Raw genomic sequence first — 14,718 nt, 5'->3', positions numbered from 1 at the left:
AGTATCGAAAATAAAACAAAGTTATTTCAAAAGATCTTAATTCATTCAAATATTTGATATTTAAAAAAAATCATTTCAAATTTGAAGTTTCTAGCGATACAAACAGAGAATACGTTAAATGAATGGAGATCTAGCATCATGCTCTGCTTGCTCCATTTTTTTATGGGCACAGGGTATGGAAGAAGAACAGGGAACAGAACTGCTCCCATTTCCGACAGCAAATGTGAATATGAATGACGGGCTGACAGCACAGAACTCTTGTCTCGGCTCGTCTCGGCTTTCAGCTCTCAGCGGTTGTTGCAATTATGTCGCATCAAATAATTATAACTTGACTTGGCAAACATTTCCTGCGTTTCGTAATAATTAGCCAAAGAAGCCCCCAAGAGATGCCAGCGGCAGCAGCAGCAGCAGAAGCAGATGAATCTCACACACAGAGAGAAGAACAAAGAATATGCGCGCGCCCAAACATCAAGATGCGAATACGAACAACAACAACAACCTCAACATCGACAACCACGACAACAATTCAACCTGTTGGTGCGAAGCGTTCGCTAATGGCGAGAAGATCAGCTTGTAGACTGCAGACTGCAGACTTGAGCTTGCGGCTGAGTCTGTGACTGTGACTGAGACTTGCCACAGCGCCCAGTTTGATTCTGGCCAGCGACGCGTACGGTTGTCGCTGCTGTTGTTGCCGCTACAAATAGAAAAAAAATTCATAGTAAAGCTTATGTATAGTTAAAGACATGCCACAATTGGCACCTGCGTCGGCTTAAAATGTGTGTGAAACTCAGTTAGCTGCATCGATTGCAACTGCTGCGAAACTGTGCCAACTGCAGCTAAATTGGCACAGCTCTTCGGCTGTGTTTTGATCGTGCTGCTGACCCATTTAGTGGTAACCTGGCGTGGCCAGGTATCAAGGACACAATCGCCAACACAATTGATTCTAAACCGCTGCTAGTTTTACCGTCTCCCGCTGAGTGAATCATCCAACTCCATTAAAAATAACAATAACAAAACGGGCAGTAAAAGTGGAGCAGCAGTCATAAGAAATCTAAGTAGAAACAACACTTGAAATGGAAAAGCAGAAGACACCAACACCAAAACCAAATAACAACAACGATTGTAATAACAACTCAACAAAGCGACGACATAAAAGTGAATAAGAAATTGTCATGCTTTCATTAACAGCAACAACAGCGACAACAATAATAACAACAACATTAACAACAAACGCAAAACAAAACTCAAATTTAACTGTCAGCAATTTGAGTTAAAAGCAAACTCCAAAACAGTGACTCGTGACTCGTTACTCGTCCAGTGAACAGTGACTATGTGGTGGAAATTAAATTGTGATTTGCTGCTATTCAGCCTCTGCCTGCTGCTCTGCCAATTAGAGCCCATGAGTGCCAGTAAGTGCAGCCAGTTGTGCATCCTTATTACCCTGTCAGCCTTTACGCTAAGCGACATCTCCTATTCCTCCTCCTCTTTTGTTAGGCATACTCAACACATTGCTGGGCGTGCCGGCGGAATGTGTGCATCAGAGTGGCGTTTGGCCTTGCAAGCTGAGCTTCTCCTGCTGGCTGCAAGGCGGCAAGCATGCCAAAGGCTGCGGCAGCAACAAATGGCTCTTCAGCTGCTGCGTCACTGAACCCCATCAGCATCAGCATCCACATCAGCATCAATCGCCACTCGATAATCTCGTCGACTACAGCAAACTCAAGATGAGCCTCAACAGTCTGCCCAAGCGTATTATGCTGCGACGGCGCGATGATAACGAGCTGCACAATGTCAAGGTAAGAGACAGCTGGGACTTTAGATTGTGTAATTACAGCAGACAACAGTATTGAGGTAGCTGAAATCAAAGGAAAATCACCGAGAAAGCTGAGATGTCGTATTCTTACGGGAAGTGAAAGATGTTTTAAAGGGAATGTTGGAAGTGTGGAGAGGGCGTTGATTTAGTTTTCTTATGGGAGCTAAAATATGTATATTCTAAAGGGAGTGTTAGTAAAACAGCTGCAAAGTCTTAGTTTTAAGTCTTAATTTTTCTTTTAACTTTAAAAACGTTTAGTCCTGATTTAAGAGTTTGCGTTATTAAATCAAAAGTATATACTTAAGTCTTAGCAATGGCTTTTCTAGAATTATTGTATTGTATAATTTTCATATTGATTTAGTAATATATCTTCTGGGTTCAACTTTGCCATAATTTTCTTTTTCAAAATTTTTTCTAGATCTTAGCACATTTTCCCTCTTTATAATATGTTAAATAAGCTTTAAATATTACACAGAGGAAAAACTTATGATCTAAAACTTTAAACTTACAATAAACAATCTAAGCCTAAGAATGTTTCATATTGATTTATAATTTTCACTCTGGGTTCAATGTTGACATTTTTGCGTTCAAAAATTAAGAATGTATATGAGAATTTAAAGAATAGATTATTGTAGAATTTATCATTTATTTATTTAAGAACTTGCTTCTGAGGTAAATTTTTAAATGCAATCAATCAACAATTTTGACATTAGATTGCATAGGTTTGGAGACGTAACATATATATACAACCCACACTGGTTATATCTGAAAAGGTAGCGACAGAACTCACGAAAACCTTCCGATATTGTGTAAGAAATAATAAGCCCAATTGCATAGATATGAGTCTAGGTGCTTGGGAAGACTTTTGGTTAAAAACTGTGCTAACCCATTAAGTTCCAAATGTGCCGGCTTTAACCGATCGCACAGCGTGTGAGCCGCGACAACAATGGCAACCAGACAATTGAAAACATTTGTAATGGAAAAACGAGTTTTCCACAGTTCTTTTTCAATGCTTGTGTGTGTGTGTGAGCGAGTGCTCTCAATGCTGTGATTAATTATGCGGCAGAATTATGGTATGAACTAATCTTAATTTGATGATGATATTCCAGCCCGAATGCGGCATGCCACGCACAGCACAGAATACGCTGCAGAAGCGCATCATTGGCGGTCGACCGGCCCAATTCGCCGAGTATCCATGGTTGGCACACATACGAATCGCCGAGTATCAATGCGGCGGGGTATTGATCTCGGCCAATATGGTGGCGACGGCGGCGCATTGTATACAACAGGCGCAGCTGGATGATATCACAGTGTACTTGGGTGAGCTGGACACACAGAATCTGGGCCACATTCACGAGCCGCTGCCCGTGGAGAAGCACAGCGTGCTGCAGAAGATCATACATCCCCGCTTCAACTTTCGCATCACACAGCCCGATCGCTACGATCTGGCTCTGCTAAAGCTCGCACGTCCCACGGCTTTTAGTGAGCACATTTTGCCCATTTGCCTGCCTCAATATCCGATTCGTTTGATTGGCCGCAAGGGTCTAATCGCCGGATGGGGCAAGACGGAGGCGCACATGGGTCATGCCGGCACCAATATGCTGCAGGTGGCCAGTGTGCCCATCATCTGTAAGTAACAAGTGGTGGGAACAATTCAAATTTTAAGTAATTCTTTCCTCAGCCACCTTGGATTGCATACGCTGGCATGAGAGCAAGCAGATCAATGTGGAAATCAAGTCGGAAATGTTTTGTGCCGGTCACTCTGATGGTCACATGGACGCCTGCTTAGGTGAGTTAACTAAAAAAGGTGTTGCATACTTTTAGGTGGCGTATTAACAGCGCTCTGTTATACCTTTAACAGTAACAGAAATAACATACAATTAGCTGCCTATTTAAGAGTTTGATGACTTCAGCGTTATATTGGTTTTTATATTGAACTAAAAAATATATATGTATTTGTGAAATTTAGGAGTGTTAACTCAATTAAAAATTTAAAACCAAATTTTGTTTGTTCATTGTTTTTTTATTAAATTGTTATCCTGTTAAGAATTAGAAGTCATAGTCTACAATGAGTTAAACATTCTCCACAATGACTTTACCACAACAATATAAAAAACAATTTCCTTAAACTGAAATACAAGTCCACATATTTGGAAATTGTCTTTTTGTTGTCTAAATCTACAATTTATTTTATAATTATAGTATTTCCTTTAGTACATTTTATATATGATAGTATACATTATTTATTTTACAATAACGCCAAAAATTTTCAAATGAAATTTCATATAATAACTAAAATACAGGTCAACAACAATTGCTAATTGTCATTATCTAAAATTAAAATTTCTAACTAAGATTCGTTTTTTTTAATGGTGACAATTTATTTTTATTTTATGTGTTAAAGGATGTTGCGCTTTGATTTTTTTTATTGTTTATATTAGAGGATGGCTTTGATAATTATTAGTATTGTGAATGAGCTATCAAATTATAATTTAATTAAAAACTTCCAATTTGAATATAAATTACCGTATTACTAGATAAATACATACAACAGTTACAACACAACCTAGAGTTACAACTAAATTGAAATTTAACTAAAGTCATTGAATCTGTAACTATTTTTCTACCCGCTACCCATAGGGTAGAAGGGTATTATAACTTTGTGACGGCGGTATATGTTTATCTCTATGGTATATTGTCGGTATATTTTAGTATTTTTGCGGTATATTATTTGATGTATTTTAAGAATCATACGGCACTAGTCCAGCTCAGTCGACTGACACCTCTTTTTTATTTTTTTTTCTTCGCAGGCGACTCTGGTGGTCCTTTGATTATCAAGGAGCGTGGACGCTACGTGTTAGTGGGCATCACCAGTGCTGGCTTTGGCTGTGGCGTGGACCATCAGCCGGGCATCTATCACAATCTGCAGAAGAGTCTGCGCTGGGTGGAGGATGTCGTGCAACACAATGAGCTGTAGCACAGAAATTGAAGCAGTTCGCAGGGTGTGGCAAGCAAATCTCATTAGTTTATGCCGTGTAGCATTAAGCAATGGCCATGTGCAATCACAAACAATAACAAGCAATAACAATTTATTAGATTTATTAAATATTATTATGTAGTTAATGTAACTGTGTCCCTTGTTTCGGGGTGTGTGCGTGGGTGTCTTGAGAGCGAGTGACCGACCTTGAACGCCAGCTGGTTGGTGTTCAACTGTTGCATTTGGAATTGAATTACGCACTTTGCAACACGTACAACAAATTTGCCTTTGTGTTATGTCATTTGGCATTCGCTGTGCTGGCCCATTTCCCATTTAGTGTGCCTGCCATAAATGCCACAATCAACTGCTTTCAGCTCAGCCAACATCGAGCGCCGTGCAGTTGGCTACAGTAACAACAATAATAATTTGTACATTAAACACATTAAGACGAGCCAAGTCAAACACTCGTCGAATGTCATCTGTCAATTGCCCAATGTACTTAAATTATGTTACGTTTTGTTTTATTTGAGCATTGTTTTTATTTATGTTTTTTTTTGGTTTGCTTGATTATTGCTTTGTCGTCAAGTGTGTCAAACTAATAGTTTTCCATGAACCCAATCGAGTCTCAACTCTTTAACTCCGCCTCCAAAACAGCAATCAATTATTTGGGCTTTGTTCAATTCAATTATTGAGCCAATACTGCAGTTGCATTCGTTGCTTTATTGTTGCTGTTCATTTTTCACGCTTGAGATCAACTTGAAATAAGATGTTGTATGCGTTTGGCTTTCGCTTCGCTGCCTGCTGCCCTGCTGCTGCTCTGTCTCCCTGTCTCTCTGTCTCCAACTCTATCGCTGGATGTCTGCAGGTTTTTCCTGTTGCAATTTGTACAATTGTTGTTGATTTTTGTGACTGTTTGGCTAAAATTACTTGGCAGCCCACAAATTGGTGGCAAAACTTAACTTCCTCTTTTTTTCTACTTGCTGTAAGTGTGACTCTGAGCGCAGCTCCAAATTAAACATTAGTCATGCCAGCGGCAGCAATAACAACAACAAACTGGCAGAGCAACAACTAAGCAACATGCGACATGCAATTGCCAAGTGAGCGACAAAAGTTGCCGTCGTCTCTGCTCTGAGGCCACGTCTTGCCTTTTCTTTTCACTTTCGATTTCGATGCGAGTGTGACTCTCCACACACACACACACACACACACAAACACAGCGAGACACACACTCATACACTGGAGCAACCGCAGTCGGCGACTCTGTTTCACACTCTTTGGGCGCTTGCGTATTACTCAATAGTCAACGTTGCGACGTCTCTGCGGCGTCTGTGCGTGTGTGTTGGTGTATCGCTGTGTCTGTTGGTGAGCAGTGTTGATGGCTTTTTGATTTTGAATTTGTCAGCCAACTGTTTATTAAGTGTTTTGACGTTACCGCAAACTGTTCGCGAACGCAAAGTCCGCGCGCGCATCTAGAGCCCCAAAAAAGAAACAAAAAACAAAAACAGTTTCGGTATTCGATATTAAACATTGCAACTCACTCACTTACTCGCTCGCTGTGTGAAAGAAAAAGTGCGTGACGGGGCTGAAACGATAAAGAAGTACGCAAAATGTTAAATTATTAAAGTGGCCGCGAAATATGCACTGTGAATTATTGCCAAATATTAACGCAAATTGTTATTGTTTGCGTCTTTTGTTTATTTTGCTTTTGTATATTTTTATTTAATTCAATTTTAAGTCGCGACCGCCGCCTGCTATGCAAACGAGCGATTATTCAATCAAAAACTCGCGCCGCTACGTGAATTAAGTGAAACACACACAAATTGCACAAAATCGCAGACAAACAAGGCAACAACAACGATCACAACGGCAACAGCTACGATATCAACAAGCAACTATATCAAGCACAACAACAACTACAACGAAAGTATTGCAAAATGCGCTCAGTTGCATGGCAGCTGACGCTGCCAACATCACAACTGATGTTGTTACTGCTGCTTGTCGTGTGTCTGACTCGCTGTCTCGTTGACGCCGCGCACAGCAGCTACAACTCTGTCTACAATGAAGTGGTTACTCCAGAGCTGAAGCAGGCCATTGACAAGGATTTGCCCAAGCAGGCCAAATTCTTTGATGAGCTCGATTGTAAGTACACACCACACAAAAAACAGCGTAACGATTAGGTACACACTTAAAAGTTCGTTGCCTAAGTCTTTCGATTCAACCGAGAGAATACTTAACAAGTTCGTTGCCTGAGTCTTCTCTCCTTAAGCTTCACTTTCTTGTGTAAGCTGATTTTGCTGAAATTACGACTAATTGAATAATTGAGTGCCTTCACTTCACTTCCTTTCGTCATTCTGAATCATCCTGGAATCTGCGCAATCCGTTTACCTTTATTTCCTCGCAGTTCGTTGCCTAAGTCATTTGTTTTGCCTGCCGTGACTCAGCAAACATGGACAACATGCGACAATTACATAATTTACATATTAGTTAACCTTGAGCGAAACATTCGATTCGATGTCAAGTTCACATGATTCACACATAACAAATTTACGCCATCAAATAAATATTTAATAGCGAAAGTTATTGGCTGGGTGTGAAAACGATACAAGTTGTTTTCGGTTCTTGGGTCACCCAACAGACTGCAGACAGCAGACATCTGATGAATGCGTACAGCTTTAATTGGACTTTCCAAAAAAAAAAAAACGAGCCACGAAAAAGTAAAACACGAATACCAATTAGCCCGCGAAACGCTTAAAGTTAAAGTTAAAGTTGGAAACTGAAGCTGAAGCTGAATAATTATTTTGTCGACAGAGAGGCGACATTAACATATGACTGGCCCATTCTGCGCCCCGCGACGCTGAATGAAAGCGCATGTTATGGTCCATTATGAATGGTCCATTAAAATAATTATCAAAATAAAAAGTAGATATGAAATATCATCTACCAATCTAGCTGCATATTACACAGCAAAGTTGAAAGAAGAAAAAAATGACTGTGCAAATTGCAGCACAAGTTCAATGGCATGCATTGCCGCCACGCTGCCATGTAATATAGAAAATCCGCAATAGAAAAACAGGGTATAGAAAAAACAAAAAGCAAAAGTCTCTCTGCAAAGCGACACTTAAAAACTACTCGGGAGCAGGAAAATCAACTGCAATTAACGACAATTGCAGGCGACATTCGAAAGTGTTAAACAACAGCCATGTTATATATAGATTATAGATTATTTTGTGATCGAATACACAGCACTCACTCACACTCAAACACTCGAACGAGTACTCGAACTCGTACTCGTAATAGAGCGCTGGCCAGCTAAAAGAAACCTTGACCAATAAAAGCAAAACAAAAAAGGCAAATCCGAATCATAGACTTGGCAACATGTTGCCAAGCTTTGTTGTTTGCAACAAAACTCGTTGTTGCCTTCTCTCTCTCTGTCTCTCTCTCGCACTCTCTATCTCTCGTCTACTCTCTTCATTAGCGTCTTCTCTCGAGCGCGCGCGTCTTCGGCTTGAGCAAGTGAAATGGCGAAATGCGAGCAATGCTCTTCGGCAGCTTCGTCGCTGCGCAAACACAAAACTTTGGCTTAGTTCTGAGCTGAATTTCCCGACGTGCGGTTGCCTTTTTGGTATCGAGCTGCTCGATGCGCTAAAGCCACATACAAAAACAAAGCCCCGTTATTTACAACTTTAATTTTCTTTTCGTGCGCCGCGTGCCGTGAAAATTGCCATCCGTTGCGCATGCGTAACTCAGAAAGTCACTGCTGAATGAAAATAAAAGTGAAATCCTTATCACGAAATTTTGCAAAAAGGATTGTGAAGCAAAAAGAAAGTGACCACAGCAACCGCAATAAAAGCAACTGCATTGACAAGTGTTGAAAGAAAGTGAAAGTCATCGCGCAATTGTCGTTGCTACCGCTTCGCGCTCCTTCAGGAGCTGAACATGTCGTGCCACAGAAAGGATAATTGGCTGTGGCTTTGGCTCACACTTACCACGAGCTTCATCCTCGCGTCTCCCTCCAGCTACAGCGTCGCTGCCTTAGGCTATCCCAGTGCACAGCAGGAGCATGACATGCTCATCTTGGACGCACTGTCGCGTCGCAGCGGCACCGGCTACTATGGCGAGAACAGCGTCATGGAGATGCTATCCCGAAGTACAACTGCCCCACCACACCCCTTTCCCCTAACAGTGTTCTATTCTCTTTTATTTTGTGTGTGTGTGCGTGCAACTAATGCCCCATTATTTTCCTATTTGCAGTGATACCACAATCGTGCCGCTTCCGTGGCCACAAATTCGAGTGCGGCCTGTCCATCTCGTGCGTCTTGGGCGGTGGCAAGCCGCTGGATCTCTGCTCCGGCGGCATGATCTGGTCATGTTGCGTGGACAAAGATCTTGACGCTGAGGAGAGTCCACATGCGGCGCCGGTCAACAATACAAGTGAGTAGAAAATCGCATTCTAAACGCCGCTTTTTGCTCTGCGCCGTTTGCCATTTCGCCAGCTGCTTTTCCCATCCGACCATCCAATTCATGCTCCTTCTCCAGTTGCAAAAATACATTTTAAACCATTTGCTGCTCTTTGTCTTACTACAGAGCAACAAATTGCAAATTGCTGCGCTTCGAGTTATGCAATTCGCCGCATAATAGCGCAATAAATTAGTTCGCATTTCGAAAATGACAACAAATTGCTCGACTTTGCCTACACACACACTATTATACTCTACACACACATCTACACTCAATTGGCAGCCGCAGGGCAGTCGAGGCAGAAGCACAACAACAACAGACAAAATGCATTGCGCTGACATTACCAAATTCAATGCAGACACTCGCTTTAAAGGTGTCAATGGTAGACCATCAATCGTGTCGATCAGGGAGCACTCGAGTGCAAAGCAAAGCAAAGCAAAATACAGCAAAAAAAAAGACTTTAGCACTACAATGGACATTATGTGCATTATGTCATCAAGTCGATGACAATATCAATTTGTTGAGCTTGCAAATTGAATAAAGCTGTTTATCTAATTTAATGCAAACAAATTGAGTAAATAAACAGAAAGTTTACTTAGTTAAATGATTTGAAAGTAAAGAGTAACGATATATTATTTATAAAATTGTGCATTAATGTTGATATAGAATTGAGTTGCATATTTAAATGATAAGAGCATTTTTTCAACATTAGTTACTATAGTTAGTAACCTATATTCAACAACTTATTTATTAGTATATAACTTATGGATACCTTAATATTTAGTTCCGTTACCTCAAGTTAACACTTTTCAAACAGTTAAATCGAGCGAAAAAGTAATTCGTTTTTCTCATAATTTTTTCTTCTCGTTATTAACGCCAAACCATTGCTCTGCCAGTAAAGACTATAGTTAGAAAAGTTTGTATTAAAAATTGTACTTATTTCTGAAAGCAATTATAGTGATAAACAAGTAGGAAAACTACAGCCAAAAGTACTCGACTGAGAGATACCTGCTACCCTTTGTGAATACAACAAAACAATACGTTATTAATTTTAAAACTTACCAAAATGAATATACCGCAAAAATACTAAAAATAGACTGAACGCTGTTTGATATACTAATTATTGTGACTAACAGCAAAACATTGCGGAACTACAAAAATATTAAAAATATACAAAATTATTTATTCGGTATATTGGTACTACATGCTATACCAGATTGTCGCTCAATGCAACTAAGACCCGTATTAATTAGGCGTAGGAAGTGCCTCCTTCCTCCTGTTGAATGAATTTCTTCCGGGCGCAAAGTTAGAATACTTTTCTACCCTATGGCTAGCGGGTATAAAAAGGAAATAGTCGAAATTGTATTGAGGATTTGTACGTTGTATAAATTAGTTAAAAAAAAAAAAAAAACATATTCACTTTGTCCATTTATAAACAACACTAAAATAAAGATGGTTAATTTTCATTACAAATTTTAGCTTAATAAAAATAAATTAATAACACATACCACCATTTGAGTATCAAACTTTGATGGTTCTTCTCTTAGCCTTGCCCAGAAGCAATTAATGGCTTCGGCCATTCATATTTTACTGTTTGCTGCAGTTTTTTCTTCGATTTTCCACTCCGCATTCCTTGATCAAAATTTGATTTTGAATTGTTTACGCTTTACCATCAAGTGCATTCATTATATCGTAATCTCTGCACTAAGTTGCAAAGCAATAACAACAGATATTATGCCACACACTGAGCCTAGTACACATATAAAAAACAACAAAATAAAAATACAGTTACTAAGCAGCTTGCTGCCATTTTGTTGTGCTCTGTTTAATTTTCTAGGCTTGTGCTTGGCTCTTTTTTTTATGTGCATGTTACACAGCCGCAGCAACTACTACGAACAAATAACCAAAAAAAAAAAAAATAGACAAACGCATTACAACATGTTATAAATAATTCTTAATGGAAATTTTTGTTGATGCTCATTAAAAATGAGCCGAAATTCAGTTTAATTTTTATACGTTTCTTTTTTTTTTTTCATTGTATTTTTTGGAGCAATTTTCTTAAAGCTCGTAAAGAGGAAGAAGAAGTAGCGTGCGTTCTGTCTCTTCACTTTCTTCAAAAGGGGGAAAATGCTGCGAGTGTGTGCCGCTTTCTGGGAACTCTGATTTGTTGTGTGTGTGTTTGTTTTTGTTTTTTTTGTTATTTTTGGGGTTTGCGTGCCAGTCGAGTGTAAAATTTTCTTAAAGTAAAAACGAGCGAGAGACAGAGACGCGACAATGAAAAGGCCAAAAAGTCTGCTATTGTCGGTTGCGGAAATAAACGAAGGTGAACGTTTTTGCATTTGAAAAGTGAAATTTTCGTGGCTTTGTTTTCTGAATTTTGCCTGCAACGAGTTTTATTTCGACTACTTCAACTTCTTCATTTTATTATTTTTATTTATTTATTTGTTTTGGGGCGTCACACACACACACACACATACAAAAATGTGGGAAAAATCACAAGCGCCAAAGTTACGACATTCCAAAAGCTCCAAATAAATCTCCTCCATCTCCTTAATACAAGAAAGTGTTAATCAAGTTGTGTCGTTCTGTGAATTTGGTTTTTGTTGTTTTTGAATTACGTGCGAATTGTTATCGCATTTTTGTCGATGTGTGCGTGTGAGTGTGTCTTTGTTTCTGTCATGGACAGTTGGTCAGTCATTTGGTTTGGTTAGTCGCGACTTTAATTTCGACTTCATTGGCTCCGCGCGGTGACATAATAAAGTCGTGCTGGGTTCCCCCAGTACGAGTAATTGCCGGGGCGCAGTTTATTTCTTTTTATTATGATTACTTTTGCCTCGGATGTCTTTCACTTGCAACTGACGGATTTTGTGGCGAAAGTTGACCCTAGTTAAAAATGAATGAAAGATCTCAGAGACACTTCACCAACAACACCATAAAAAAAAAACAAGACCTGGTTGTGCATAGAGGAAAACTGCAACATCATCATGATTCTTACACACACAGGTGACATAATACATTTGCACGACATATATCCCGATCTGTCGCCAACGGGCAACAAGCCAGCGCATCATCAGCATCAACTCCAACACCATCAGACGCAGCACAACAATAACGGCCTTTCGGCGGCCTCGTCATCATCATCAACACGTCCCGCCTACCCCAACCACGCCTACTACAGCACAAAGCGTCCGTCGCATTACAGCAGCAATCCGTATAAGCCCAGCTCTAGTTCCGGTTCCTCCTCCGGATCATCATCATCCGCACATCGCCCCGGATCAACGAGTCTGAACAGCTGGGAACAGCATGACGTGAATCATTTGGGCATCACGAACCATCTGGACAATTTCTTTGATGTGGATGCACCACCCGACAGTAGCAGCGGTGGCGGTGGTGACATAACACGTCCACAGCAACCGCAGAAGCCGCTGCCACACGAACCACAAGCTCAGCCCTTTGCGGTGGGCAATGTGCTCGATTTGAATGCCGGCGAAGCGGTGGATGAATACGAAAGTGGCGGTGGCTATAACGATGCTGGCTATCGACCTGTTCCGGGTACTAAACCAACTGCTCAATATTCTCGTTACACTTCTTTCTCTTTCTTGGCACTATTGCAAGTTTTCCTTTGTATGCACCACAAAAAAAGAACAACAACAAGAACACTACTCTCACTCACCTAGTTATAAAGTATTCTGCACTATCCGCTCTTGCTCTCACCTTGACTTTAGTTTAATATGGAATACAAATGTGTATAAAAACTAATTCTTTGCTTTAACTTTTCACAGGTTGTGGCGAAGTTTATTCACGCTCCAATCGCATTGTTGGCGGTCACTCCACGGGCTTTGGCTCGCATCCCTGGCAGGTGGCACTCATCAAAAGTGGTTTTCTCACACGCAAACTCAGCTGCGGTGGCGCGCTGATCTCCAATCGCTGGGTGGTAACAGCTGCCCACTGTGTGGCCACGTAAGTGACAACTATTTAGGGCTCTATCAATGGTTACTTTAACTGGTTTTCCAATTTCAGCACAACCAACTCGAATATGAAGATACGTCTGGGCGAATGGGATGTGCGAGGCCAAGAGGAGCGACTCAATCACGAGGAATACGGCATTGAGCGCAAGGAAGTGCATCCGCACTACAATCCAGCTGACTTCAAAAACGACGTTGCGCTCATACGTCTGGATCGGAATGTCGTCTATAAACAGCACATCATTCCCGTCTGTTTGCCACCGCCCACCACAAAATTGACGGGCAAAATGGCCACTGTGGCGGGTTGGGGACGCACGCGGCATGGGCAAAGCACTGTGCCCTCTGTGCTGCAAGAAGTCGATGTGGAAGTCATCTCCAATGATCGCTGCCAGCGATGGTTCCGCGCAGCTGGCCGACGCGAAGCCATACACGATGTGAGCGTAAAAGCATTTAAAACTCTTTTCATTGGTTAACTTTTGTGTACTTCCTTTCAGGTGTTCCTTTGTGCTGGGTATAAGGAGGGCGGTCGCGATTCCTGTCAAGGTGATAGCGGTGGACCACTCACGTTAACCATGGATGGCCGCAAGACGCTCATTGGCCTCGTGTCGTGGGGCATTGGTTGTGGTCGAGAGCATCTGCCGGGCGTCTATACGAATATACAGCACTTTGTGCCGTGGATCAACAAGGTTATGGCCAATGACAACAATGCGTAGAATCGAATTGAATCGATTATAACAGTCTCTCATTGGCTGGCTGTCATTAAGTAATCGAATTGGAAGACTGCAGTCACACACACTCGAGTAATTGCGCTGTTATTGTGCGTACGTGCATCTGCATCACCATTGCCTGGCCATGTGATTCCTCTACGACTCGGGGTTGCTAGTGTTTAAGTATAAGCTCCCAAAGTTGCGCTCTCTTAGCTGCGCGCATCTTCTATTTATTTCTATTATAATTAAGAATATTATATTTCGTTCACCACTTTTGTGTAACTTTTGCGTAGAAATGCAACAGTTAGCACTAATCATAAACATATTTATTACAAACGATTCGATTATCAAATTTCATGAATTTACACCTAATTTTATTGCTAATTGTAATTAATAGTTAAAAACAAATAAAAATAAAAAATATTAAAAAATAATTATACAAAGTTTTAATAATTAATCTAATTTTTTGGATGTTGTTATTATTAATTTTTCTTTTGCTTTGCTCATTTCAAATATACCAACGAATGACTTAAGACACAAACTGCAGAGCCTGTAAAAATAATCGTTGCATACTTTTAAGCGCAAGCCAAAACCACGCTAGCCGAGACATTTCAGTTTTCAAAGCGAGTTGGCAGCACCGCTCCAGCACCTTTTACATGATAAAATGCGGCAGATTCAAATTAAATATTTGTACAAAAGAAAAAAACAAACAAGCAGATAAAAAACGTGCGCTAGGGAAAACGAAAAGAGAAAATAAATAAATACATTAAAAAGCGAGAAAAATGTGCACAACACAGCACG

At 40.5% G+C, this 14,718-nt stretch overlaps 1 protein-coding gene across 1 annotated transcript; it reads left to right on the top strand.

The window, feature by feature from the left end:
* The first annotated feature begins 80 nt into the window (after positions 1-80).
* On the top strand, positions 81-14,321 carry LOC133839957 (uncharacterized). The gene is made up of 12 exons (XM_062271611.1): positions 81-1,409; positions 1,495-1,793; positions 2,920-3,439; positions 3,492-3,599; positions 4,621-4,783; positions 5,162-5,282; positions 8,673-8,934; positions 9,039-9,218; positions 12,249-12,797; positions 13,028-13,205; positions 13,266-13,644; positions 13,705-14,321. The coding sequence occupies exons 1-12, from the start codon at positions 1,331-1,333 to the stop codon at positions 13,921-13,923; spliced, it is 3,057 nt and encodes a 1,018-aa protein (XP_062127595.1). The 5' UTR covers positions 81-1,330; the 3' UTR covers positions 13,924-14,321.
* The last annotated feature ends 397 nt before the right edge of the window (positions 14,322-14,718 follow it).

Source organism: Drosophila sulfurigaster, chromosome 3, assembly GCF_023558435.1.
Source record: "Drosophila sulfurigaster albostrigata strain 15112-1811.04 chromosome 3, ASM2355843v2, whole genome shotgun sequence".
NCBI lineage: Eukaryota > Metazoa > Arthropoda > Insecta > Diptera > Drosophilidae > Drosophila > Drosophila sulfurigaster.
The sequence above is the reverse complement of the archived record's forward strand: the minus strand, read 5'-3'. Positions and strand labels throughout refer to the sequence as shown.

Coding starts and splice junctions, on each gene's coding strand:
- LOC133839957 (XM_062271611.1), top strand. CDS start 1,331: ATGTGGTGGAAATTAAATTGTGATTTGCTGCTATTCAGCCTCTGCCTG. Junction 4,784..5,161: donor GTCGTGCAACACAATGAGCT/GTAGCACAGAAA, acceptor AACTGCTTTCAG/CTCAGCCAACATCGAGCGCC. Junction 5,283..8,672: donor TCATCTGTCAATTGCCCAAT/GTACTTAAATTA, acceptor AGAAAGTGAAAG/TCATCGCGCAATTGTCGTTG.